Source organism: Meriones unguiculatus, chromosome 15, assembly GCF_030254825.1.
Source record: "Meriones unguiculatus strain TT.TT164.6M chromosome 15, Bangor_MerUng_6.1, whole genome shotgun sequence".
Lineage (NCBI taxonomy): Eukaryota > Metazoa > Chordata > Mammalia > Rodentia > Muridae > Meriones > Meriones unguiculatus.
Window position 1 is genome coordinate 3,447,691 of NC_083362.1, and position 26,732 is coordinate 3,474,422.

General features: G+C 60.7%; 1 protein-coding gene across 2 annotated transcripts; it reads right to left on the bottom strand.

Annotated features, from left to right (window-relative positions):
* Positions 1-1,248: 1,248 nt before the first annotated feature.
* Ints1 (integrator complex subunit 1) lies at positions 1,249-25,109 on the bottom strand. Of its 2 annotated transcripts, none has more exons than XM_021640713.2 (47): positions 24,767-25,109; positions 23,967-24,254; positions 22,251-22,447; positions 22,021-22,158; positions 21,658-21,817; positions 21,461-21,566; positions 21,181-21,367; positions 20,936-21,081; positions 20,513-20,654; positions 19,517-19,693; positions 18,710-18,818; positions 18,302-18,422; positions 17,892-17,969; positions 17,196-17,353; positions 16,602-16,698; positions 15,721-15,812; positions 15,545-15,605; positions 14,982-15,179; positions 14,644-14,773; positions 14,230-14,409; positions 13,979-14,128; positions 12,822-13,001; positions 12,628-12,732; positions 12,337-12,504; positions 12,015-12,126; positions 10,970-11,131; positions 10,322-10,468; positions 9,818-9,916; positions 9,473-9,597; positions 9,103-9,357; positions 8,351-8,510; positions 8,023-8,163; positions 7,719-7,905; positions 7,519-7,642; positions 6,944-7,074; positions 6,338-6,425; positions 6,030-6,256; positions 5,785-5,905; positions 5,191-5,324; positions 4,910-5,102; positions 3,800-3,927; positions 3,454-3,566; positions 2,671-2,784; positions 2,178-2,248; positions 1,926-2,017; positions 1,684-1,793; positions 1,249-1,602 (listed from the first exon to the last, which is right to left on the bottom strand). In XM_021640713.2, exons 1-47 carry the CDS (start codon positions 24,903-24,905, stop codon positions 1,487-1,489), a joined length of 6,657 nt encoding a protein of 2,218 aa, XP_021496388.1. In that variant the 5' UTR covers positions 24,906-25,109; the 3' UTR covers positions 1,249-1,486. The 2 variants fall into 2 exon arrangements, with proteins under 2 accessions (XP_021496388.1, XP_060223971.1); XM_060367988.1 differs by having other exon boundaries at positions 21,181-21,372; positions 21,460-21,566.
* Positions 25,110-26,732: the final 1,623 nt, after the last annotated feature.

Sequence of the window (26,732 nt, forward strand, 5' to 3'; positions counted from 1 at the left end):
CATGGAAAGTGCCCGGGATTGCTGCACCTGCCCTCAGAGCCTGCCCCTCGCTATGCAGTGCCCATTGCCCCATTCGCTGTGGCGTGAGGGGGCAGACGCGGGCATCGGTATGACAAATCCAGTCTCAGCTCTCCATCATGGCGTCCCCATCACCTTCCCAAGCTTCCAGGGCAATGCCGCGGAACTGAGGTCTAAGGGGTGGTGGCAGTGTTTGGAGACACCCACCTGTACCAAAGGGCAGTGACAGTGACCCAAGGCCAGGTTCGAGGGCACTGAGCGAGGAGATGGGAGGCAAGCGGTGCCACGTGCTGCCTCCCGGATGCCAAGCTTGCCCCTTGCCCCGCAGGGTAGGAAAGACACTGTGCTGCGGCCCGCACTGGGGCCAGCGGCCCTCTGTGCTGTGTGGTGTGGGCAGCCTTCCTGCGTGGATGGGACTGGCCCACACCGAAAAGCAGCCGTCAGCTCCTGGTGTCCTAGTCAATGGTTCCCAGGGCAGAGCACAGGTGCCATGGGTAGCCCTGAACCGTCTCGAGAGGTGTGTGTGGGTGGGGGGAACCAGTGAGTGGAGATGGCCCGGAACAGGTGTCCAGGCGCCTCCAGCTATCCAGGAGGACCATCACTACCACTCTATCCGTACACACTGGGACCAGCCACCACACATGGGCCCTGGTGGTGGTGGGGAACCTGGGGCTGGTTTTCTATGGAACAGTGCCCCCTAGTGGCTAGAGATGGAACAGCCAACCACCAGGGAAAACCCAGTTGGGACAGTCTTGGGAGATGGCCTGCACCCTTAGGAAGGGTCCCTGACCCCCCCGAGAATGGCCCTGATCCTAACCTGGAGGGCAGGAGCCTACTAGAGATGAATGCCCACCACAGAATGGTCTGCAGCTGCACCAGCTGCACCAGCTGCAAGCTCCCCTCTGGCACCATGTTGTTCCCATGCTGGATGGAAACCAGAGGTTCATCTCTGGGACCACTCACAGGACTTGGGCAGAGCCACAGGCTATTAGGGCTGTTCCTGCAGGCACCACAGGGCTCTAGCATCCATTCGGGGCCAGAGCACTCTGCCTGGCTGTTCACGGGGTAAAGGAGCCATGGCCAAAGGGGACATTGGCCAGTGTGGGGGAGCCTGCAGGTGGTCCATCAGGGACACCTCAGGCTCTGCCTCCCAGGATCTGCTCAACACCTTGGAAGTCTTGGCGCAAGCACAGGAACCCAGGTCGCACTGGCCAGGGACAACACAGGACATAAGATAGCAAAGAGGGACTCAACGCTTCATTTAAAGAGGCCCTCAGTGTGCTTCGCTGGCAGAACAGCCTCTCCCCATCAGAGCTCCCATGGCTCAAAAGACGGCGAGTAACTCCGCAGGACTCCAGCTCCGGTCGATGGCTGAGGAGAGCTGTTCTCAGCCCCCGCCCGGCCTCGGGGGGCGCAGGGACCAGGTGACCCCGGAGCAGGCTTGCTGGATTACAGTGCGCTCAGCAGTTCACATCACGGCCTCCATGTGCAAGATCTTCAGGGCCTCCGAGATCTGGGCGCTGGTGTCCATCTGGCCGTACATGCCCACCAGGAAGGCCCGGTGCAGCAGCACAGGCGCGTGCTCTGTGGGAGACTCGAGGTCAGACAGCCCTGGGCCAGCGGCGCCTCCCAGGGCAGCAGGTGGGTGCTGGGTGGACAGCTCACCTTGGCAGAGCAGGGTGTACTCCGGCAGGTTCCTGAGGGCCGTCTGCACCACCTCAAAGTCCCGGCTGCCCAGGCAGCACATGACGGTGGGCAGGAAGTCAGCAGCGATGCTGCAAGAGATGTGCTCATGTGGGTACTGTCCCATGGCCCAGGTGCCCGGGGGCCAGGCCAGGCCCCACCGACCTCCCACTGCCTGGCTCAGCTAGCTGGGGGTGGCAGTGCCCAGGGTTGGTTATCCTCACCTGGGGTTGTGCTGGATGGAGCGCAGCGCTAGGCTAAAGGCCAGGTTGCGGCAAGACTCCTCCGCCGAGCTCATCAGCCGCTGCAGGTTGGTCTGCTCGGAGGAGAGAGGAGTGTCACCAGGCAACCATGGAGACTCAGCCTGACGGCAAAGGCAGGGCCTGTCCCCAAGGTGCCACCGGGGCGGTGGGACGGCCTGCCTGGCCTCCTGCTTCAGTCTGGGGCATTGCCTGGCTCCTCCCAGCCCCACTCACCGAGAAGAAACCCAGGACCTCAGGTCTCCGCCGCGACATCTCGTCTATGTCACTCAGGGTCTCCAGCACGTCTGTGGGCAAAGGGCCAGGCTGTGGAGTCTCGGCGGAGCTAGGGGGACCTCCTTCCTAACCCAAGCAACCCAGACACAGGAAGGGACAGTCCCTAAGCACCCCAGTCCTCCGGAGGTTCCCCAAGATGCAGCACAGACTGCTCAAACAGCGTATCCGCTCAGTGGCTGCCCTAATGCCATGCCTTTCTCCACGTTTGGCCTCCCACTGGTCTCCGGGGAAGGCTGGACCAGCAGCTCACCCTTGAGTGGACACTTGGAGCAACCCCCCACTGAACCCCTGGGTCCCTCTCTGAAGACTGACAGTCTTACCAGCCACCCCTGTTGGGTCCTTACACACCTCACTGCCCTCGGGGTTCCACTGAGCTATCTGTGCAAACAGCCCAGTGCGCCCAGGGTGGTCTGGGAGCAGCTGGCCCACTCACCCTCAACAGCCTGGCCCCGGGACAGCCTCTTCATGTGTGGGGCCACGTCAGCCACGGTCAGGGGGGTGCAGAGGGACACACTGACCAGGGGCAGGGAGCCGGCCGAATGCTCATCTGTGGGCGGTTAGTCAGGATCAGGTGATGGCTGCAGGGGCCCAGCCAGACCTTCGGTCTCTGTGGGAAGGCTGGGCCCATACCAGAGGCGCACTGTTTACTATGCAGGATGCAATGCAGAGCTTGGTGTGTGCTGGCCATGGGGTTGGAGGAGCGTCACGTAAAGCGCGGCATTCAGGACGCTGGACTGCCCGGAGAGCCACGGCACGCTTCCCGTACAGCCAGCCTCGGACAGCATTCCCTTGCCTCTGCCCTCAACGTGCCACTAGACACCTCAAGCAGACTGGTGTCGGGACACAGCACATCCTCCATGAGGTACCTTCCACGTGCGTTCAGACAGCCCAAGGGCACAGGCAATCTGGTCAACACGGGCAGCAGAGGCTAGCCACAACCACCAAGCCTGCAGTCAGCCTTGGCCCACCGTGACATCGCCCACCCGCCCAGTGACTATGTCAGCAAAGGACATGTGCCACCACCAGGCAAGCAAGGGGAAAGACCTTGGCCTAAGGACCAGCCTGCCCAGGGAGCACACAGCAACATCCATCATGATGGCTCTGTTCAGTCAGCTTGGACATGGCACTACCCAGGCAAATGCCTGAGGTGTCAGGGCTCAGCTAGATCACCGGGACCCTTCCTGCACCCCACCGGCAAACTCACACGTCCCCTTACCTTCACCTTCCTCATCCAGGCCTTGGTCAGTTCTCCCATCCCGGCTCGGCAGGCTGAGCCCAGCCAGCAAGGACTTCAGCATTACCAGGTCACTGTTGTCAAAGGACAGGTCACTGTGGAGACAGCACGGGTTCACTGTAGAGGGCAGGCAGAGAAGAGTGACAGGCAAGGAAAGGCAGCAGGACAGACAGAGGGCCGGGGGTGAGCTCAGTGGAAAGTGGACAGGCAGGGAGGAGGGGTGAGTGAGGAGGAGCAAGTGGGAACCGGGCCGAGGGCTACAGTTCAGAGCAGACCGCTCAGTGTCTGCGCTGTCCCCCCTCACCCCCTGGCAGGTGTGGGGACTCACTGGAGGGGCTCCGCGTGTTTCTGCAGGAAGGCCACAGCTGCGGGTGCGCTGCAGGCCACGTACTTGTGGATGAACTGCACGAACTTGCTGATGAAGGGGGCCAGGTGGCGGGAGGACTTCCGGTAGTTCTGTAGAGAAGGCAGAGGAACCAGGAGCTTCCTCAGAACCGCCTACACCACACGTGGCCGCCATGATGGCCACGGCCCAAAGCCAGGCTGAATGGAGCCTTGGCACGTTGGTTTTTATTGTGTGAGTGTTTTTCCACGTGAGTGTCTGGTGCTGAGTTCAGAAGGGGGCATCAGGTTCCCTGGAGCTGGAGTTTCAAGTGCTTGTGAGCCACCATGTGGGTGCTGGGAACCAAACCAGGGTCCCCTGTAGGAGCAGCCAGCAGCCAGTGCTCTATAATCTCTAAGCCCTCCTTCCAGGCCCTGGGCTTTTTGCCTTTTTTTTTAGTTTCCTTCCTTCCTTCCTTCCTTCCTTCCTTCCTTCCTTCCTTCCTTCCTTCCTTCCTTCCTTCCTTCCTGTCTTTTCTTTCTTCTTCCTTCTCTTTCTTTCTTTCTTTCTTTCTTTCTTTCTTTCTTTCTTTCATTCTTTCCTTCCTTCCTTTCCTCCCTCCCTCCCTCCCTTTCTTTCTTTCTCTCGCTCTTTCTTTCTGTCTTTCTTCCTGTCTTTTTTTAGAGCGTCTGACTCATATACTGGCTCACAATATAGCCACAGCCGGTCCAGAACTTGTAATCTGCCTTCCTCAGCCACCCAAGTGCTACATACAGCAAGTGTCTGCTGCTACAATGCCTGGCTGGCTTGGCTTTTGTCTTCATAATATCACAGCAAAAAAAAATGTTTAGACTGGGGTGTATGATGCCAACAAATGGCACACAGTGGGACTTGGCCAGGCCTAGAATATGGGGTTCCCCAGGCAGAGGACGCTGGGCCCAGGAGCCTCAGTAAAGAGCCGGTCTCTGGAGAGTGGAGGCAGAAGCCACTGGAGGGGTGGCCTGGCTTTGACCCTGAGTCCAGGCTCTCCCGTGAGAGCAGAAGGGAGTCAAGCAAAGACAGGAGGGGCCATGGGAGGATCTGAGGCACATTGGGGACAACCTGCCTGGTACCCACCAGGAGCAGGCGGATAAAGGATCGCAGGCAGTCCCACAGTGCCCCCTGGTGTTCACTCTGGAAGACACGCGGCTGCAGCAGCTCCAAGATGCCCAGCACGTGCAGGAAGAAGGCCAGGTGGTTCTGCTGCCGGAACTCCTGGAAGTTCAGATGCGTGCGGCCGTGCAGGAGGGCTGCGATCATGGGCAGGTGCCTGGGGGCAACAGAAGGGCGACCCTGGTCACACCTGCCCACTGGGCACCAAGTCCCCACAGTGTACCCACGGCTGTGACGGCAAGCACCTCAGCAGCAGGATGGGGTGGGCCACGGCCAGCTTCCGGCAGGCCATATTGGCATCAGCCACTCTGCTCTCGGAAGACCGCGAGTCGCTGGTGTCTGCCAGGAGCGTGATGAAGCGATGGATGAGCCCATCCAGCTAGGGGGAGGGGAGACATGAGGAGAGCACTATACCCCGTGGGAATTTTCTCAGCCCGCTCACGGCCCTGGAGACCACGCAGCAGTGGCGTGCTCAGTGTGGACATCCTAGAGATCACGCCACAGGCACGAGCTCACGTGGTCCCTGAGCTCCAGAGGATGAAAAAGCTCATCCACCCTGCCGAGGCTCAGCGCAGCTGGCCAGGGTGGGCAAGAGGCAGGAGGGTTCGGGGACAGTCTGGGCTGACAGGGCACTCCCCTCCTGGTGGAGGCCACGGCCTCACGGTGGCTACATGTTACACAGCACGCGTGCCAACTTGTGTCTGCCCATGCACCCGGGCTGTACCCGGGGAAAAGCCTACCACAGCAAGCCTCAAGGCTCCAGGACTCGAGTCAGGCCCAGCCCTCCTCGCTGCTCGGGGTCCGTGGGCTGCAGGGCTCCAGTACGCCGTGTCCCTCACCTTGCAGATGCTGCTTGTGGCGCCTTCACTTTGGAGCAGGATGTCTGGCACTGGCACTCGCACCTCTGGCCGCTGCAAGTACAGCTGCAAGAGCAGGTCTCGGCAGCGCTGGCCCAGCACACTGGAAAGGGCGGAGGGACTGGTCACTGGGGACGACGCGGCCAGGGGAGGGCCACGTGCTAAAGGAGCCACTCCCAAGTGACAGCGTCACCCTCAGCAAGGGGCCACGGCAGGGACTCAGGTACCTGTCCCCCCACTGCTGGATGCAGCTGGTCAGGTGCTCTGCCACTTTGCCGACGCTCTCGTCGTTGCTACGGCAGCAGCTAAGCAGGAGGGGCAGTCGGGTCTGGATGAGCGTGCGTGCCGCGCTGTCCCCATCCTGGCTCCTGGTCTCTGCCTCGGACAGGATCAGCTCCACCAGGCTGAGCAGCTCTGGGCCCTGGACGTGCAGAACCAGCTCCTCCCGCCGCTTCTGCAATCAGGAGGCCTGCAGGTCAGCCTCAGGACTCGCAGCCACCACCCCCAGGGTTGGGCCCAGCTCTTAGAGACTTGCCTGTGGAGTGCGCTGGTCCCGGCCCTGCCAGATCCGGGGAACATGGATGCAGGCCCAGAGGAAGTCCAGGGAGGCTGAGGGGTCGAGCCTGGGAAAGCAGGCCTCTGCACATGAGGCTAGGGCGGGGGCTTCCCTTTGGGGAGAGCCACCACCGTCCTGAGGAGCCCCTGGTCAAGCACAATGGCCAGAAACCAGGGGTCTCCCCGACCCATGCACTTCCAGGTCCTGTGTCTGTGAGCCGGGTACCTGATGGTTCTCATGAGAAAACCCAAGCACAGCTTGTGCCCACACTATGGGCCTGCCACAGCCAAGGGCCCACCAGGCTGGATGGGCAGCTTCTCACAGCTCCTCTGCCTCTTATACCATGGCTGGGACATAAGCCAAATCCTCCACAGGTGAAAAGGTGCCAAGAAGATGGGCGGGATGGGGCGGGGCACCAAAGCAGGACACTGGCCCTGCAGCTGAGGGCACCCAGCTGAGGCGCTGAGCGCACAGGAGAAGCCTCGGGAGACGTCTGCTGCCCTGAAGGTGCCGGGGCATAATTCCCGAGTCACGGGAAGCTGCATGCAGCCCCAGAGGCTTCCAGGGGTTGCGGGATGGACTCACCTCTGCTCCCGGCTCTTGCCGAGAAGGACACGAATGCAGCGGTGCAGCGTGGGCCAGCTGGCCTGGTGTGTGAGGAGAGCCAGTAGATAAGGGCGGAAAGACAGCACCTGTGCGCTTATGTGGCCTTTGCCCTGGACAGAGAAATGGCCAGGATGGTCTTAGGCTGGGACCATGGGTTCTGAGGGATCAGGTCAGCTGACTGTTCTGGTGGTGCCACCCAGGAAACAGCAGCAAGGAACTAGCCTGATGCCATCTCGTCTCCTCCATGCTGGGCAGGGCAGGGCCCGGGATCTGCCACCTTCTGTCTTTCCCTGGGCAAGGGCTGGATTTAAATGACACTGCACAGCCAGCACCCGTCCGTCTTCTTACCGTCCCCACCTCTACGCAGACCTGGGTTCCTCAGACTTCAGAGTCTGGGAGGATTGTCCCACCCAAACCCCCAGAAATGGCTGGCAACGTTGGCCCAAACAGACACACAATAGCACCTGGGACAGGCTGCCCAGGGCTGGCTAACCCCGCCCTTCCTCTAGAGACTAAGAGACATACAGTCTGGCCCTGGGCCATGTCCCTGTCACCTTTCTTCGTGAGAAGAGCAGCTTCCGCTGAAGATCAGGGCAACTACAGACCACTTCCGGGTCCAGTGTCTCCAGCCAGTCCACAAGCAGCCCAGACGCTGGTCCCAGGCGTGCGCCCTCCGTGCTGCAGGGTGGAAGGTCAGGGCAGAGAGCGGGCTGCAAAGCCAGCCCCTCCCACCCACTGCCACACTCCTTCCTACCTGGCGGCCTCCACATCCTGCTTGCTGGGGCCCAGGAGCTCATCCTTCTCCTGCAGCAGCAAGGAGCTCACCACCATGATGGGCCCAGAGGCTGGGCTTGGGGAGGAGGCCTCCGAGGTGGCTGAGAACAGCGCCGTCAGCAGCTCTTCCAGGTGGGGGGAGCGCACCTCGATGAGGCCCCGGAGGACTGTGGGACAGGAGGCTGGCTGAGCAGAGCAGGCCGACAACTCTTGGGGCCAAGCTCCTCAAGGCCACCCCCATCCTCAAGAGGCTCCATGAGGGGCAGGGGGAGAGGGAACAGTACCTTTGCCGATGAGCTCGGGCTCCAGGGTGCACTTCTCCCCGGACCTCAGGATGGCAATGATGGCCCGCACGGTGGAGTTGGCCACCTCCAGGTCACGGTGGAAGCTCAGGGCCTCAGCCAGGTGCAGGAGCCCACTGCGAACTGCGGGCAGTGGAGCAAACCGTGTGGCCACGGCACCACGGCAAAGTCGGTGTGCCCACACGCTCCCAGCCTGCCTCTCCGCCCGGGCTGGCTGTTCCTCAGGAGGCCCACACGGCTCCCTGAACGCTTGGCCCCGCCACATCAACACCCACAGTCCCGGCCCAGCCGCTGCCCTCAGCGTGCTCACCATCACTGATCCTGCGTCTGGCTGAGAAGCGGGTAGCAAACAGCTTGAGTTGGGCCTGCAAGGGCCCGTCCTCCACGGCAGGGCTGTCCAGCCACTGCAGAATCTGCAGGAGCACTTTAAGGAAGAGCGATGAGAAGCCAGTGTCCTGGGGGACAGCACGCTGTGGGGACAGCCAGCCAGGTATGAGCAGGCTGGCACAGGGCTCCAACAGCCCTGCCTGGCCGACAGTCTGCAACCCAGGACCAGAGGCCAGAGCCCAGGCCAGGACCCAGCATCACCCCACCTGCCATTCAAAAGCATGTCTCTTAAATGCCAGGATGGCCCTGAAGGGCTTTAAAGACCAGCCCTTTAGGGATGTGCCTTCACTAGCAACTCCTGCAGTGAAGGAACAGGAACACACACACACACACACACACACACACACACACACACACACACAGATTTGCTCATGTAAGCATGCGGACAGGGGAGTCCCAGGCCATATAGCCTGCAGACAGGGATGACAGAGACCTCACTCGTTCACCCTCTATTATGGGGGTCTTGACCCCGCCCCTGTCAAGGTACCTGGCATTTTGCACTTAAGGACAGGGGACCTAGGCCTGCTGAGGGCAGCCTCGGGCATGCTTGGGACGGCATCAGGTCGAGGGTGGGCTGGGGAGATGCCCCAGGTTTTCTGCAGTAGGCAGAGCTGTGCACTCTGGGCCACCAGTCTCCCAACTGCCCTTCCCTCCCACAGCGCCTGTGCCGGGCACCTGGTACTGATAGAGCTGGCGCAGCAGCGGGCAGGACAGGAAGTGGCTGCGGTGCATGGCCAGAGCTAAGGTACCGCCGTGCGGGGAGCTGAGCAGGGTGGCCACAGCCTGCAGAAGGCGAACTGTGATGCCTGGCACCTCAGGGTTCCCCTGGCGGACGCGAGCCAATTCCTGGCCCAGGGCTTGCTGCAGTGCCAGGGCAAGGGGGCGTGGGCTGGAGCTCTGCCATCGTGGATCAGGGCTCAGTGGGAAGATCTGGAAAGCAGAAGGCGTCAGGAGGAGAGGCCCCGTACCCGTGCCTCCCACAGAGACAGGGAGGGTGCACAGGGGCAGGGGTGATACTGGGGGCCTCACACAGCAGTCCCTGTACCTGCAGGAAGATGCCAGCTAAGTCGTCCTCAGGGCCGAGCACTGGGACCTGTGTCCCCGCCCGAGTCCTGCCCTGGCCTGGCGGGGGCTCGGGGCTGCTTTCTGGCTTAGGAACGTCTGTGCTGTCTGTAGAGAAACAGGAAACGTGGCTGCAAAACTTTCTGAGCAGCTCCTGGCCCTGCCCTGCCAGGGTCTGTGACTAGAAAGCAGAGTTGAACCTTGGGCCCACATGGAGGGTAGATCCGAAATAAGACACTCATTGACTAGAGGCTGGCACCGGCCAGGGAACAGCCTGGAGAGCAGTCCAGCCCGGACAGTAGCATGAGGGCAGTCGCGGGGTTCGTACCTCGTCGGGGTGGCAGGGAGGCCGTGAGGAGCGAGTGGAAGGTCTGGCCTCCGGAAGCGCCTCTCTCGTGCTGCACCTCAACCAGGTGGGCCATGTAATCTGTAAAATGGCAGCCAGAGCATGGCTGGGGTGGGTGAAGCCAACCTGTCTTCCCACAGAACACAGGTCCGGGGGCCAGCACATCATGCCCAGACTGCAGGACACAGCCAGGGTACATGCCTTTAGTCCCAGCACTTGGGAGGCGGAAGCAGGAAGATCTCTGAGTTTGAGGCCAGCCTGGTCTACAGAGAGTTCCAGGACAGCCAGAGCTACACAGAGACTCTATCTTAAAACATGTAGCAAAGACTAAGGGAAGTGAGCTACGGGATTCCCAGCCGGGGAGCTAGGGTTCCCTCCGGCCTCAGGGTCAGTCATGGTGGGGCAGCACAGTGTTGGAGCTCCAGCGCCCGTCCCGGGGTAGGTGCCCACCGATCTGACGACCACATCGCCCCACAGGCCTCTTACTCTTGTCCATGATGTTCTGCTCCAGGGTCTGGGGATCCTGGGCCACTGCCTGGTCCAGGTACTGCAGCAGCTTGCTCATGCTGGACACAGGGATGCCAAACGACTGCACGAAGAGCAGCAGCTGCTGGGGCTCCAGATCCTGCAGGGCTGTGGGCACGGGTGCTCAGCTGCCCACGGGCCATTCCCGGTCCACCCCCAGCCAGCCAGCCCTGCCCTGCAAGGGTGGCCATCAGATGTACCCCCACAGGGCCTGGCTCTGCCAACCACACACAGTCCCCAGGGACTTCTGAAATGACATCATCAACGCCCCTATGGCTCCCTGGAATCATACTCCTTGGTAAGCCCTTCACTGGGCTTCAGGGTCACCCTGCCATTGAAGTTCCCTTTCCTGCCTGGAGCCAGACTGCAATTGCCAAGCTGGCCACATGTCCAGGCCTTGCTGGGAAACTCCTCCGCTCAGCGCAGCTTCTGTGTAGCCCAATGCCCTCCAAGGCAACTCAAAGGCCCTGACGCTGTCTAGCTCTTGTGCCTCTAAAGGCCAGACCTATCATAGCCATTTCTTCCTCGGGCCTGGTTTCTGAGCCCTCAGTTCCTGGAAGGCAGCAGGCGAGGCCAAGCCTCCCCCTACCCCCACCCCCCGTGCCATACCAGCATCCACGAGCCGGGGCACCTCAGAGCGGATCATCCGCAGCTTCAGCCAATCAGGCAGCAGCAGCGCTTCCTCGGAGGTGTCCACCAGGAAGGCTGTGGGCAGTGGCTTCTTCTCGGGGAACCAGATGTCCAGCAACTCGTGAAACTCACTGTCACCGGCTTTAGGGAGGACACAGGAAACAGCTGTATTAGCCGAGGACTTCGGCCACGGAGGGTCACAGACTACCACGGCTGTCACCTCCCGGGGCAGGGAAACTTAGGTTTTAGGGGAACAGAGAAGGCTCAGATGACGATGCGGCTGAGGACTGATGGGGCAGTGAGCACAGGACTCCATGTCGCCCTGTCTGCTTATGGTGGTCTATGGCATCCTGGGTTTGGGGGTGAAATGTGGCTTCTTGCCCAAGCCAACACGTGCAGACTTCTGGGAGCACAAGGACCTCAGCACAAGCTGCCTGCCCTCATAGCGCCTTCAGCCTTTGGCTCCACAGAGCCAGCCTTCCCCTGACCTGCTCCCTCAGGGCAACAGGCTAGACATATACGCTGTAGATGACCATCTTTCCCTCAGGATGGTAGCGGAGCCCGCCCATGTGCCTCCTAATTCCTAGCCAGGGTAGCCTGTACCCTTTCCTCCCCTCCCCCCCCTGGTGTTTTGAGACAGGGTTTCTCTGTGTAGCCTTGGCAGACGTGGACTTGCTTTGTACACCAGCCTCTGCCTCCCTGAGTGCTGGGATTACAGGTGTATGCCACCATGCCCAGCTCCCTTTCCACTCCCTTAGGGATAACTGGGTACCTATATGGAAGCTGCTGCAGTGGCCGGGGCAAGAGGAAAGGCTACTGGCCAGGGAGGTGTCAGCCAGCCTGGGGTAACCAGGCTCTGGACTTGGCTACCGAGTCCCCTGGCCAGCCTACAGGACCACGGGGATGAGGGGAGCTCGGCTGTGCATGAGCAGGGAGAGCGGGCCACACTGCCACCCAGTCGGTGGGCGCAAGCACACAGCCAAAGCTGGGTCACCCCGAGCAGAGCCCAGGACACACTGCTTACCACGAGGCGGGCCCAACGTCAGCAGGATGACCATGGCATGGACCACAAGGATGTGCATGGTGGCTGTCTCCCCACTGGTCCAGCGCAGGAACACTTGGTCCTGAGACTCCGACTGTGAGAAACGGCAGGGGTACAGGCGCCAGGAGGCTCAGCCGGTGGGACCGGCCATGGAGCGCCAGCATACCCACGCTGTGCCCTGCCGTAGCGTCACCCCACCACAGAGCTTCTCCCCTAGCTACGGACTGCCACGGTCTACCTCAGCCCCTCCCCTCCCCCAGCTCTGAGTGCCCGCTGGAGGGTTGCTGACCCTCCCGGCCCTCACCCAGCTGTAGACCTCCTCGCCCTCCTTGCTCTTGCGCATGCGCCGTACGTAGCGGGAAAACACGGACAGCAGGGCGCTGAGTACGGCGTCTGAGGCAGCGCCGCAGGAGGGCTTCGAGAAGAGGTGCGCCATGATGGTGGAGCGCTCCACAACCAGCCGGGCCACGTCCTGAGTGGAGACAAGGGCTGTCAGACTCCGAAGGTTCTGGTCGTGCGCGGCCCGACCTCCTCAACTCCCTGTGCCCAGCCCACAGCCAGCCACAGCGCCGGCGACACAGCAGAATTCCCTCACCAGGGCCAGGTCGCTGTGTGGGCCCTGCTCCTCCACTGGCGTGTGCTGGGACAGGTAGATCAAGTAGGCGCTGATGGTCTGGGGGTCGGTCTCCATGTGGATGGCCTGGGCAGGGGAGGCAGGTGTCTGAGATGGACCCCGGGGTGGTGTGTGCGCACCCCTTCCTCCCAGGACTGGCCTAGCCCATTTCACACCTGTTGTAGAGCCAAGGCTGTGGTGGTCCGAACACTGTCAAACAGGGGCAGCTTGGGCAGGTCCCGCAGCAGCCACTGGTAGCCCTGCAGCGTGTCTGCCTCCCCAGCATCCTCCTCCATGGGGGGCTCTTTCTCCTCCTTGTCACGAAGGCCACCCTCTGACAGGACCAGTGACAAGCCCTGCAGGGACACACACATACGGGACTAAGGCCGCCTGTTCTGGGATGGGGCGGGCCCAGCCTCCTCTCAGGAGCAAGCCTGTCCCCTCAAGCCGCCACACAGAACATAGCAGCTCCTGTGTGAGATAATTCGCCGGCTCCCTGTGGTCACATAATGGAGAGACAAAGAGTAACATGAGCTGAGTTCTTGCTTGGTTTTGGAGACAGGTCTTTCTCCAGAGACCAGGCTGGTCTCAAACTCACTCTGTAGCTTACTGGCCTAGAAATTCCTGCCTCAGCATCCTTGAACGCTGGAATTACTAGGATGCCCATGACACCCAGCTTAAAACCTTTCTGGATAAGGCAAGCTGTAATTTCTTCAACCACTCTCACAGTATGCCACTGCCCAGGGAAGGAGCCTCGGACAAGAGACAGAGGGCTCAGGTTCTTGCGGACTGGACTAATGGCATGGCATCCGTACCTTCTGTCTTCACAAATTAGGAAAGGAGTCTGGGGGAGCCTGGTCATTATCCAACACATACCCAGAAAGCCAGGCCTCGGCTCAGCAATAAAGCCCCTGTCTAGAATCCCCAGTGAGGGGCTGGGGTGTAGCTCAGTGGTAGAGCACCTGCCTAAAATTCCCCAGTGAGGGGCTGGGGTGTGGCTCAGTGGTAGAGCATTTGCCTAGAATCCCCCAGTGAGGGGCTGGGGTGTGGCTCAGTGGTAGAGCACCTGCCTAGAATCCCCCAGTGAGGGGCTGGGGTGTGGCTCAGGGGTAGAGCACCTGCCTAGAATCCCCCAGTGAGGGGCTGGGGTGTGGCTCAGGGGTAGAGCACCTGCCTAGAATCCCCCAGTGAGGGACCAGAGGCATGTCTTACTGGTAAGGACACTTAACTAGCATGTATGGGGCTCGGTTAATTCCCCAGGACCGCCCCCGGCGACACAGACACACCAGTCCCCCAGCCACAGCAAGGCTCTCACACAGCTGGCCACGCTCACCTTCATGGCCAGCACCCGGGAGGCCACCTGTGAGGAGCCCAGACGCCGGAGGAAGTAGTCGAGCACCTCGCACGTTGTCTGCTCATCGGCTTTAGGGCCCAGCAGCAGATCCTGCAGGCGGCCCAGCAGCTGCCGCTGTTTCTGCTGCCTCTGTGGACCAAGAACAACTGTCAGGGCCACAGTCGGGGGCCGACCTGGCAGGGTGGACGGTGGCGGCTGGCCTGGCAGGGCGGGAGGCTCGGGTCTCATACCTGTCTCTTCTTGGCCTTCTGCTCCCGGCTCTCGCCCTCCTCCTCCTCCTCCCCTGAGGCAGTGGCGTCAGCCGCATCGTGGAGCAGGAACTCGCACAGGCACTGCACAGGCAGCACGTCCAGCGAGCCCTCGCTGGACTGCACCAGGTCCGCTAGCCACGGCATGGACTGGGAAGAGGCCTGTGTAGGCAGCAAGGGAGACTGAGTGTATCAAGAGGCTGCGCCCTGCACCCTGAATGCTCTGGCCTGCACATGCTCAAGCGGAACCTCCGCAGCAGTCAGCGTGCATCTCAGCCCCCAGTATCTATGCTCCGTCAGCGTGGAAGGACAGTGCTCACTGAGCATCCCAGCAGTCTGCCTCTGGGAAAACCTTCCCGGCCCATGCCGCCTCCACCATTCCCGGGCAGGACTTGCCTGGCGCTGGATGATATGCAGGAGGAAGTCTGGGTTACGGCTCCGGCACAGCAGGTGCCCAAGGCGCAAGGACTGGTTGAGGGCCTTCACCTGGTCCAGGATGTGAGGCGGTGGCCTCCGGGGAGGGCCTCTGTGTGTCAAGGGGGACACGAGGGTCAGAGGCCACACACAGGACACTGGGTACAAGTACCAGAAAGCCACACCCTGCTGGCAAGCAGCAGACAGCTCTGCTAACCCCGGCACCCCATGCTGGGGCAGAGCGGATAGCTCAGGCTCAGTTCTGCCGCTGCCCACCTCCCTCCCACCCACGCCGAGGGCTACCAGGGCGGGCGGCATACTGAGGGTCCAGGCTGGTCAGCTGGGACAGGAGGAGGCTGCTGCTCTCGGTGATGGTCTGTTTGGTGGAGGCGGCAGCCAGGTGGCCCTCGAAGGCCAGGATCTCCTGCTTCTCGCGCTGCGAGATCTGCAGCTCGCGGTTGATCATCTCCGTCCGCGTCTCCTCGTCCGTCAGTGTGCAGGGCGGGTAGGAGTAGTTACTGGAGACCAGACAGGCAGGCCTCGTACCCACAGCGCACACAGGCGCCCAGCAGGCAGTGCTGGCGGGGGCAGTCACACAAGGCTGCTGAGGCGCAGCCTGATCATCAGGCCGGCAGTAATGTGATCCAGTTGAGCCCTGGCGGCTGCAGGCTTCAGGAACCCAGAGCAGCCACCTCGCGCAGCATGCCGGCCACCTTCGGCGTGGACACTGCTCGGCATCACACGCCTAGTGCCCAGGCCGCCTGCTCTGCCGCACTATATGACACCACATCACAGCTCCTGAGACCCTTACTCGCTAGGTGAGGGAGGCATGAACATTCCCCCTGTGCAGCCCTCCCTGGGCTGAAGGGTGCTCACCACTCACTTGGTCATCACCATCTCCATGAGCATCTTCAGGGTGGGGTACTCCTCCCATGCGGCCAGGCCTCGGGAAAGAGAACGGGACGTCACCATAGCACTCTCCCCAGCCTCCCTGCACCCGAGCGGGTGCCTCACTAGGCTTGGGCCCTGGTCACAATCTCCACGGCCAGGAGAGCTCACCGATGTTCTCCGGGTTGAAGGCGGCCACAACCAGCAGCAAGGGCCAGGCTTTCCAGTAGAGGGTGGAGATGGCAAGGTTTGGGGGCTGGTACCTGGAAGGCAGGGCAACGACACGCAGTATGAGCTCGGTGCCCCGGGCCCAGGCCAGGCCAGGCCAGCTCCATTCCCCAGCATGCAAGCGGAAAAGCCAGATGTGGCTGCACAAGCTTGTGATCCTAGCGCGAGGGCGTGCAGACAGAAGGAGCCCTGCGGCTCACTAGCTAGCCAGACCAATCCAAGTAAAAAGGTGAGAGACGCTGGCTCAAACACAGGCGAGCGAGATAAAGTTGGTGCCGTCAAGACTTAGGGCCTGAGTCTGATCCCCGGAACCAAATGCAGGAAAGGACCGACTCCCACAAGTTGTCCTCCAACCTCCACATACGGGCTCTGCACATGTACTTATGTACACACACACACACACACACACACACACACACACAGTAAAACAAAAACAAAAACTTTAAAAGGTTGGGAATATAGCTCAGTGGCAGTGTTGGCTTAGTCCACATAAAACCCTGGTTTCAAATGTTAGCACTGAAAAAATAGTAATTTAAAGAAGCCAGGCATGGAGGCCCATGCCTTTAACCCCAGCACTCAGGAAGCTGAGGCAGGTGGACTGGATTTTGAGGCAGTAGAGCTACACAGCAGTGACAGGCCATCCAACAGACAAGATGAGCAAAAAGACAGCCCCAGAACCAGAGACCTCCCCCCCAGAAAAAGCTCCTGGGAAGGGACCGCTCACGCACAGGGACAGTGGAGGCGGCTCGGGCCCTGGGAGGCGGCTCTGCCTCAGCCCTGCTGACGGACAGGCCGGCCTGCCAGAAGTCGGGCTGCGGCCTTACCCCGGAGGCAGCTGGATGTTCTCAGGGTGGTGGTAGGTGCACAGGTTCAGGACAGCATCGATCAGCTGGATTCGCTCCACCTTCAGGACTTCCACGTCTGAAACCCAAAGGCACCGGGTTCCAGGGTCTCGCCAGACCCTCCGAGGGCAGTAGGGGTCAGCGGGAAGAGAGAATGCGGCTTTGCTCCGGGCGGGTGCCGTGTGTGTGTGTGTGTGTGTGTGTGTGTGTGTGTGTTTGTGTGTGTGTGTGTGTTTGTGTGTGTGTGTGTGTGTGTGTGTGCACGCGCGAGTGCGCACGCCTGGTATCACAGCAGGACAGGCTAAACCAGGGACAGTCAACCCGAGAGCAGCAGGACAGGCTAAACCAGGGACAGTCAACCTGAGAGCAGCTGTGCTATGAGAACCCAGACTAGGAGGCGCCACTCACAGGACCATTCTACCTCCCCCACAGGAGAGGACCAACGAGTGCCCCTGGGACCCACCTTGTGGGAGGAGAGTGAACGGGCATGGGGGGAGGGGCGGCTCTGGGTCTTCAGTGTGGGTTCCCAGCCTCCCCTCTGACTCAGGGATAGAGGGCAAGGTGCCGCGCTGTTACCATCGGCCTGAACAGCCGCAGCTCGCTTCACAAGGTGGTCGGCCAGCTCCATGGCGTCTGCGGGGCCGAGGGGCAGCTCTCGGGACAGTCCGATGACCAGGATCCGCATCAGGGTGTCCTCCAGGATTGGAACCTCCGAGCACAGGCGCAGGAAGAAACTGCGGGCGGCATTGGGGGCCGGGGCGGTGAGGGGCCACGAGGTCTCCTGGGGCCAGCAGCCAGACTCAGCCCACCGTTCCCTGGCTCTAGTGGCCACGCAGGGAGTGCACACTAGCTCCTGGCCTTTAACAGTCGCGACAGAGCGGGAGGCCACTGCTTCCTTTTCCCCACAGTCACTCATTCCTGAGTGGAGGGCCAGGCTGCACACAGCCCCGGCAAGCAGCTAGGGTAGGCAAAGCGCCTGGGTTACACAGGACAGGGGTGTCCACTGGCTAGACTGGAGAGGCGTGTCCCAGAACACAGAAGTGACAAGTGGGTTGGAGGAGATGGCCGGTCGGCTGAGGACGGGCACAGTGGGAGTGGGGAGGAGCTGCCCCGGGTGGTGGCCGGGAATGGGGTAGAGGCAGGAACGTGACAGGGACACCACAGCAGGCGAAGAACAGCACGGGGTGTGCAGGGCGGGATACCCGCCAGCATCTGCCGAGCAGGTGCCCACGGGCTGCACCCTCCTGCTGCCCCACCCAGCGCAGCACTCACTTCCGGTCGCTCTCAGGTGGCCAATTGTCCCACTTGTAATAGGTCTCGGGCTGCTCGGTGAAGAGCACCTTGTGGAGGCTGCGGGGACAGGACAGGTGTCAGCCAGGACGCGGCAGTGCAGGGAGTCCACCACAACAGAAGCCCCCCCCGCCCCCCCGCCAAGGGGCGACTCAGGCAAGGCAAGAGCTGGTGGGCAGAAAGTGCTTGGGGCTTCCCGACTCCTGAGCACCCTGCCCACAGTGGACTCCAGTGACCAGGGCAGGGGTCCTCCTGCTCAGGACAGCTCTGCTGCCCACCAGTGTCAGGCACTCCGGGCGCTCGGCCAGTGGCTGCACAGGGGTAAGAGGCTCCCGTCTGAAGTGGTGCCCAGACAGGCGGCACCGTGAGGCTGAAGGCGGCTTGCTTCTTACCAATGCACATAGTCCTTGGGGGCCAGTTTGCTGATGGAGGGGACGACAGTGTGAAGCCACCACACGGCGTCACGCTGGATGGCCGCGATCTGGTTCTGGAACGTGCGCAGCACCTCGAGGTCTGGGGAGGTGGGCAGGCCATGAGGACCCTGCTGCCGTGGACTCGTGCTGGTCAGGCCACGACAGACCGCCCCTGCCCGTGATGGACCTCCCAACTGACTTTGGGCCTCAAAAATCAATACGATGCCCGCAGCGAGCAGGCTCGGAGACTCGGCAGGAGGGGACTGGTGCTTTGGAAGCCCCTCCAGCTGCCGCACGAGGAGCCCCCCAGCCTCGGTCTCCACGAGTCAGCTCAGCTGCAGGGGAGTGCAACCACTGACGACACCCCCCCCCTCAGCAGGGCCTTACTTCTCTTCTCTCCTTTGTCCCAGGCGACTCCGGCCTCTTTCACCTGGGCTGTAATGCCCAGCATCATGGACACAGCCAGCACATCCGTGATGTGAACCACAAACCGCTCCTGTGGCAAGGAGTGGCAAGGCTGGCGTCACCAAGGGCCCCTCCCAAGGGTCCCAAGTGGCACAGGGACGCATGCATGCGTGGACACAGCGGACGCGGACCCTCAAGCAGCTTGGGGATGAAGCCATTATGTAGACCAGCATGCTGGGACAGCAGCCGGTGGAAGCAGGCCCTGGGGGCCAGAACTGGGCCAGGCTGAGCCCGGTCCTCATCAGACAACTGGGGTGGAAGCAGGCCCCAGGGGCCAGAACTGGGCCAGGCCGAGCTGGGGGCCTCATCAGGGACTGGGAGTGGACTTGAGCAACAGACACAGACAAAACCCTCCCCAGCGGCAGGCTGCCACCACAGTGAATCCACGTCCTGCCCCGCCTCCCTGCTTCACCCTGCTCAGCGGCACCTCCTCCCATCTCTCCCTGCACCCCCAGTCAATCAGACCTCTCTTGCTCGGGTGCCCTGTCCATCCTCAGCGGCCCCACAGCCAGCTAGCTGCAATGTCCTCACCCACACTGGGGTCACAGCCGCCCAGCTCGGTCAGCACCCCCTCCTTACGAGGGACAGAGCCACACCTCTGAGACTTCACACTGCGGTGTGTAGACACTGCGCCCACGTCTGCACACGAGCCTGGCACGTGGCCACCGAAAACCTGTCAGGGGCCAGGGAACTGTGAAGCCGGAGGTGGCGAGCAGGGGTCCCAGGCACCTTAAATTCCATCTCCAGGTACTGCGGCTCCTTGCGCTCCTGCATGAGGCCCAGGCAGAAAGCTTGGAAGTTGATCTCGTGCTTGGTCTGCTTGATGATCTCGCGCAGCAGGGCCCTCGATGCGCGCAGGTAGTCGTCCTTGTTGGTCAGCAGATCCTGGAACACCATGGCGAGGAACTACCTCGAGAGAAGCCACAGGGAGCTGCGGTCAGCAGCCATCGAGGAGCGCGCCTTGACCACGCCCCCCACTCTCCGGCCGGGACCTCGCTGGGACCCACAGAAAGCCTTCCCCAGGAGAACAAGCTCCCCCAACACCTTAGCAGCTAATATGGTAGGATGATGCAAGATCCAGGGCACCTCTTGGGCTGCCTGTCCTGAGAGGAGGGACAGTCTCCCCTTCCTGTCTGTGAACTTGTAAGAGGGGAACCATGCTATATTTCTCTCTCCTGAGAGCTGACAAGAGGGGAGTCAGTCCTCTTCTGACCAGGGAAGTGCTGGCTATCTCAACCCCACCCACTTTGGGCTCAAAGAATACCAAGCACCAAAGATGCCGCCCCAGGTCCGCAACCACCCAAATCATTCTCTTAAGACAATGAGCCGGGAAGGCGACCATCAGGTGTGGCCAGAAGCCGGCGCAGCCAAACTGCCCAGCTCCAGCTAAGCGCAAGAGTGCTTCCTGGGACTGTAGAGATGTCAGACCTAGCACCCACAGCTAGGACTCTAAGCCAGGGCTGGAAGGCTGTGGAGACGCCCACTTGGTTTTAGGAAACAACCCCAACCACAGAGGATGCACCGTGCTGGAGCTGGGGGCTGTGGGAGGCTCACTCCCCACCCGGCGCTACCCGCTCCACAGCGTTAGCTCACAAGGATGGCTGAGAAGCCAGGAGCTGATGGCTCTTCCCCCCGCAGCCAGGAGCTTCTCCCTGTGCGGCTGCACAAGCCCCAGGCCCCGTGGAGACGGAAGCCCCAGGCGGCCCCCACGTGAAGCGTCCCCACCTTGGGCGCCAGCTCCGAGCTGTGCTGCAGCACGGTGTACAGGATCTGCATGTTGTTGGGGTTGCGAGCGTTGGAGAGCTCGTTGAAGATCACAAACTTGATGGTGGTGCCCAGGTTGTCCTTGTGTGCGTTCAGCAGCTCCCTGGACGCAAGAGCCCGGCAGGTCAGGGGTGCAGGTCCAGGCTGGGCCTGCTGCCCGCTGGCCCTTCTCCCCACCCACGGCCCGTCTCCCCACCCGTGGCCCCGGCCGGCTGGTCTCCCCATCCGCTGGCTGGTTTCCCCACCTGTGGCCCGTCTCCCCACCCATGGCCCCGGCTGGCTGGTCTCCCCACCTGCTGGCTGGTCTCCCCACCCGTGGCCCCGGCTGGCCAGTCTCCCCACCTATGGCCCGTCCCCAACCCGAGGCCCCAGCTGGCCGAGCACCTGATGCAGAGCATGTAGTGGTTGAGGAGCACCTTGGGCTTGAGACGGATCTTGATGAGGTGCGAGATGACATCCATGTCTTCCGGGCCGTGGGAGTTGCAGTTTATACACACGGACATCAACAGGTCCTGAGCCGGCCTGGTCAGCTGCGGGGAGGCCGGGGAGATGGTTGAGCATGTGACCACGCCACCGGCCGACCAGGGACAGCAGCCCCTCCCGGACTCTGGCTCGCCGCGCAGGCGCACCTTGGGGTTCTGCAGCCACATCTCCAGCCGCTGCACGGCCAGCAGCCTCACTTCCTTGTAGCCGCAGGTGGCCGTGAGCAGGCGCAGGAGGTTCCGGGACACGCTGTCGATGGGCTGGCGGCGGTTCAGCTGGTCGCGAAGCATGTCCAGGACGTACTCTTCCACGCTGTCTGTGAGCTCATCGTACCTAGGCCAGAGGTGGGGAAAGGAGGCCAGGAAGGATGCCAGCTCCAGGGCCCTCCCCGTGGTCTCCCAACACCGGGGCTGTCGGCTCACCTACCTTGGCATGAGCTGCCCTTCCTGCTCAGGGCTCAGCTTCTCCTCGGCTATCAGCAGCTCCGTCTGACAGTCCTCCTCTTCTGTGAGCGAGGGGTGGGGGCTGCTGCCTGCAGGAGCCACGGGAGCCAAAGCGTACCTCATCCCGGGGATACGGAGGGCGGTCCCTCAGCCCCGGCCAGACACCCCGGCGTCTCTTACCTGCGCCGACGTCACCTCCGCCGCGTGCCCCCTCCCCCTGCAGCAGCACGCTCTTCGGGGGCATCTTGGTGTTGAAGGCCGTCTGGATGTTATCCACAAAGGTGCGGCAGTGGGGGCTGTCCACCCAGATGCGCTCGCCCAGTGAGTCCTCGATGTACACCTACAGCGTGGCACGTTTGGACCCTGCCTGATGCTGGCCAGGACCCGAGCGGGGCCATCCAAGAGGCCCTCATCAACACCCACTTGGGAGGGAGGGAGGGAGGGCGCCCTGGAGCCTCCGTGCACCTCTCTCCCCCACACTGCTCCCCAGCACCCTCCCTTCCACAGTGCCGTGTTCACTGAGGGCCCGGGGAGACCACTCACCTTCACGAAGATCTCCGGCCAGTTCTCGTCCTCCTCGTACGCAGCCATGAGAAGGTTGCAGGCCAGCACAGACACCAGGCTGTTCCCTTTGGCCTTGAAGTTAACAGAGGCATCCCTCCGCAGGAGGCTGCACAGGGCCTGAAAGGCGGGCAGCCGTCACGAGATGGCCCACGCCACACAGGGACGGCAACAGGTCCGGGGAGGACGGAGAGAGCACCCGCCGGGCTCACCTCGATGACGCCCTCAGTGGCGAAGACGTTGGGCTTGATCTTGGCTAGGTACATGAGGCTCAGGTAGAGCGTGCTGTCGGGCTTGGCCCGCGTCACCTTCAGCTGCTTCACGGCTCCGCAGAGCACGCCTTCTATCCTGTCGTCATTGCCCTCCAGCTCGGCAGCTTCGATCTCGTCCAGCAGCACAGTGGGCAGAACTGACCACGTGGGAGAGTCAAGTTAGAGCGGTGGGAGCAGAGGTGCCACCCAGAGCCACAAGGATGAGCGGACAGCGCAGATGGGTCTCACCAGTACAAGGAGCTCCCAGAAACCATACACCCAATTCTGTGCCTTTTCTCCAACCTATGGCCTCACAAATTCTAGGCAGGGGCTCTACCACTGAGCCACACCCCAGCCCCTCACTGGGGGATTCTAGGCAGGGGCTTTACCACTGAGCCACACCCCAGCCCTTCACTGGGGGATTCTAGGCAGGGGCTCTACCACTGAGCCACACCCCAGCCCCTCACTGGGGGATTCTAGGCAGATGCTTTACCACTGAGCCACACCCCAGGCCCTCACTGGGGGATTCTAGGCAGATGCTCTACCACTGAGCCACACCCCAGCCCCTCACTGGGGAATTCAGGGCAGGTGCTCTACCACTGAGCCACACCCCAGCCCCTCACTGGGGGACTCTAGGCAGGAGCTCTACCACTGAGCCACACCCCAGCCCCTCACTGGGGAATTCAGGGCAGGTGCTTTACCACTGAGCTATACCCACAGCCCTCAGTTTACTTTTTACTGTGACATGGGGTTTTGCTTAAGTGGCTGAGGGATGGCCCTGAACTTTCTATCTATCTGCCTCAGTGTCCCAAGCAGTCGAAGTGACTGGCCTGCAAGCACCATGCCTGGTGCATTTGAGCCTTTCAAATGACATCTCAGGAGCAAAGGATAAAGTAGCTTTATGAGATACAGCTTCATTAAAGGGTGTAGGTCAGGACGCTTGTCCTTGCGGCTCTCACAGAGAAGTCCCCTAGACAGTGCTCGGAGCAGACATGCTGGCTGTGGCATCTGCAGCAGTTCCAGGTGCTCAGAGGCTGTCACTGAGTGAGTGGGTGACAGGTCTGAGCTACAGGCACCATGGAGCCGCTACGAGGCACTGAGGGACGGGACGCTGGGCTGCACTGCAGTGGTTAAAGCACTTGCTTTGCATACACCAGGACCTGAGCTTGATCCTGGCATTGCTGAAGAAGTTACTGAGAAAAGTGACAAGGAGCGGGAGAAGGGTGAGCAGATGCACAAGTGCTTCAGGAGCAAGAGGGCAGGTGGGGCCCGCATCTCCCCTCTAAAGTCTCTTTTGGGACCTGTTTTCCACCTGGAAAAACAGTACCAAATGTTCCCTGTTCTAAGAGAGGAGCAGTGTGCAAAGGATCTCGTCTGTCTTGAGGACCAGGCTAGAACCACTTGGGTGCCTCCACGGTCGGTGCACCTCCACCAGCAGAGCTGAGGACAGTATTGTCAGAGGGCAGGCCGCAGACATGCCAAGTAAGCGATAGAATGATGAGCCTGGCGCAGTGCGGGGACAATGTCAGGAGGCAAGCCCACAGGGAGCCAAGAGCTCCTCATACCCACTGGTGCCGAAGACCCTGCTGTGCTACCAGACTGGAAGTGGCCCCAACGGGCGCAGGGGATGGAGGGAATGAGGGAAGCGCTCTGGGGAACTCAGCAGGTTGACCTTACCTTCGATGGGCACCACAGACGGTTCTTTGATCGAGGGGGAAATGGCTCGTTTTTCTGCAACCGCGGCCTCAGCCAGGCGTCCCAGGGCGCTCAGTGGGGGAGTGGAAGACAGTTTGGGGCGCTTGGTGAGGCCAGTCAGCGAGGAGGCCCCAGACAGAGAAGCTGAAGCATCTCTCTTGCGCTCTGAAGGCAGCCCAGGAGCTGGCTTCAGCAGGGTAGACGCTGTCTTGGATTCACTGGCCTGACCCTTGGACCCCAGGGCGATGAAGTCCCCAGGGGGTGGATGCCCTGCAGAGGAAAAGAACACCCACATCTGTGACAGCCACCCTCGGAGTGGATAAACTAGACCCTGAGAGAATACAGTGCAGCCTGAGGTTATTCAACAAGACCCTGACAGAGACAGTGATGGCTGAATAAAAAGGACACCGTCTCTAACTCACAAGTACTAGTCTATTTAATCCTCAATGAGTTTCTTCAAAAGGACTATGGCCTTCAGTTTACAAACAGACCCTGAGGTTAGGTAATGTGCCCAGCATCCCCCAGTTAGCAAGGAGCAAGGTCAGGACCCCGGCTAGACCATCCGGCCTCAGGGTCTGTGGTTCTGACCCAGGTACTCTGTCCTTTCCAGATGTTCAACAGGGCATGGCTGGCCTTGTCCTTCAGGAGCCCCGGGTTGGGTGATTATGTCCTGAAGGACTGCTGTGTTGGAGGACTATGCCCTTCAGTACTGTCAAGTTAACTGTGTCCCACAGGAACTCCCGCTTCACTGAGTCCCGCCAGCGCCGCGCGCGGGGACGCACCCGAGGGCTTGGCGGCCGCGCTGGGTCTCCGGACGGTGGCGGGCTTGGCTCGATTCATCCTGCCCGCGGCCCTGGCGCCCCTCGACGAAGCGCCGTCACCTGGGAGGAGGCGGCGGGATTCACTCGCTCGCTCAGTCATTCATCCCTCGCACCGTGGCCGCTGGGCTCAGTGCCCAGGGCCGCCCGCTGGGGTCACGGAACGAGGCCAAGTGCAGCGCACACGAGGCCGATCGCGGAGACGGACGTCACCGCAAGGAGCCGAGCTCACTTCGGGGCAAGGACCTCCTGCCTCCGGAGCATCACCCCGCAGCCCACAGCACGGATGCCCCGGAAGTGGAAACTGATCGGCGCTCGCTCCCAGAGCTGAGTGCCCACATAACCGGAAGTAAAATAGACCCTAAAGCGAGGAAGAGACAAGAGAGGCCCACAGAGCGCGCTCAGTGCTTGCCCCGCCCCCTGGTGGCAGGAGGCTGTTTGGACAGTCCCCGCCTGTCTGAAAGTTCTGGTTGCTGCGCGTAAACTATTTCTTTTTTTGGAGATGAGGCTGATCCTTGCTCAAGAAGTCAGAATCCGCCCGGCAGTGGTGGTGCAAGGCTTTAATCCCAGAGAGGTAGAGGCAGGCGTATCTCTGCGAGTTCGAGGCCAGCCTGGTTTACAAAGCCAAGGCTACCCACAGAGAAACCCTATCTCGAGGAAAACAAAAAAAGGAAAACTCTGGGGATGGAGAGATGGCTAAGTGGTTGAGAGTACTGGCTGCTCTTCCAGAGGACCCAGGTTCAATTCCCAGAAGCCACATGACCGTTCATTAACTGTCTGTAGCTCCTGTTCTAGGGGATCTGACACCCTCACACAGACATACATGCAGGCAAAACATCAATGAACATTAAAAATAAAAATAAATGGTGTGGGGGTCACTACACTTAATCTTTTTAAAAGGTCAGAAAAAAAGTCAGGGAGCTGAAGTCAGGGATGCTGAAGTGTAAATGAATTTTAATTCAGAACGTGGCTGATCTGGCAAGAGATCACACCCAAAGACCTTCCAGGTCAGTGTGATCCGGCTGGAATGCACACACATTTAATCCCAGGAGATAGAGGCCAACGGTTGAGTTCTAGGCTAGCCTGGTATAGAGAACGGTTCTGTTGTGGATAGAAACAGTTGAGTCCCAGGTGTGGGCTGTGGGCTGATTCACATGGCCACAGCAGGAGTCTATTTGCCTCATTTGCGCTCTGAGAGGAGGTCTTTGCCAGCTGCAGATAGTTTCACTCTGAGGACTCTGGAGAGAGAATAAATGCCAGAGCCCAGAGAGTGTGGATCCGAGAAAGAACAATGCTGCTCCTGCTTCCTCTTTGCTGCTTCTCCTGGTTGCTGTTGTGAGACAGGAAGTTGGAGATCTCCTGAAACAAGGATTGGACTAGCTCCAAGGAACCCAACGACCCTAACCAGCAGGAAGCATCTAAGAGAACTCCGTCCCCTCTCTCACTAGCCCTTTCTTTCTCCCACCTGGTGTTGGGGTGTTGGAAGGGATTGGGGTGGAGTAGGAAGAAAAAGATAAAAGAAACAGAAATAAAAGAGGTTTTTTTTTTGTTTTTTTTTTTGTTTTTTTTTTTTTTAAGTATACCAACAAGTTTCAGTTAAAAAAAAAAGCTTAGGTCCAGGACTGTTGTTACATGTTTTTAATCCCAGCACTCAGGAGACAGAGACTTGCAGACCTCTGAGTTCTAGTCAGTGCTATTCAGTCAGTTCTGTTGAATCAGTGAGTTAAAAGGCAGTGCAGAGGAGCTGAGTTCACAACAGTTCGGTTCGTGGAATTCAGAGTCAGAACAAGCCAGAGGAGAAAGAGCCAGAAGATTAGAACAGATTGCTAGAGTTAGTTTGAGGCCAAGCAGAGCAGCTCAGTCAGAATCTAAGAGAAGCCAGTTTGAATCAGTCAGCTTGGAGATGAGTTGAGCAGGAACAGCTGAGTTG

What these genes read in the sequence shown, in the direction of transcription:
- Ints1 (XM_060367988.1), bottom strand. Translation starts at nt 24,905, where the DNA reads ATGACTGAGCGAGCGAGTGAATCCCGCCGCCTCCTCCCAGGTGACGGC. An exon ending in TGCTCTTCTCACGAAGAAAG is followed by an intron (nt 7,075 to 7,518) that starts GTGACAGGGACA and finishes TTCTCTGTCCAG; the next exon opens with GGCAAAGGCCACATAAGCGC. An exon ending in CACCCCATCCTGCTGCTGAG is followed by an intron (nt 5,103 to 5,190) that starts GTGCTTGCCGTC and finishes TGTTGCCCCCAG; the next exon opens with GCACCTGCCCATGATCGCAG.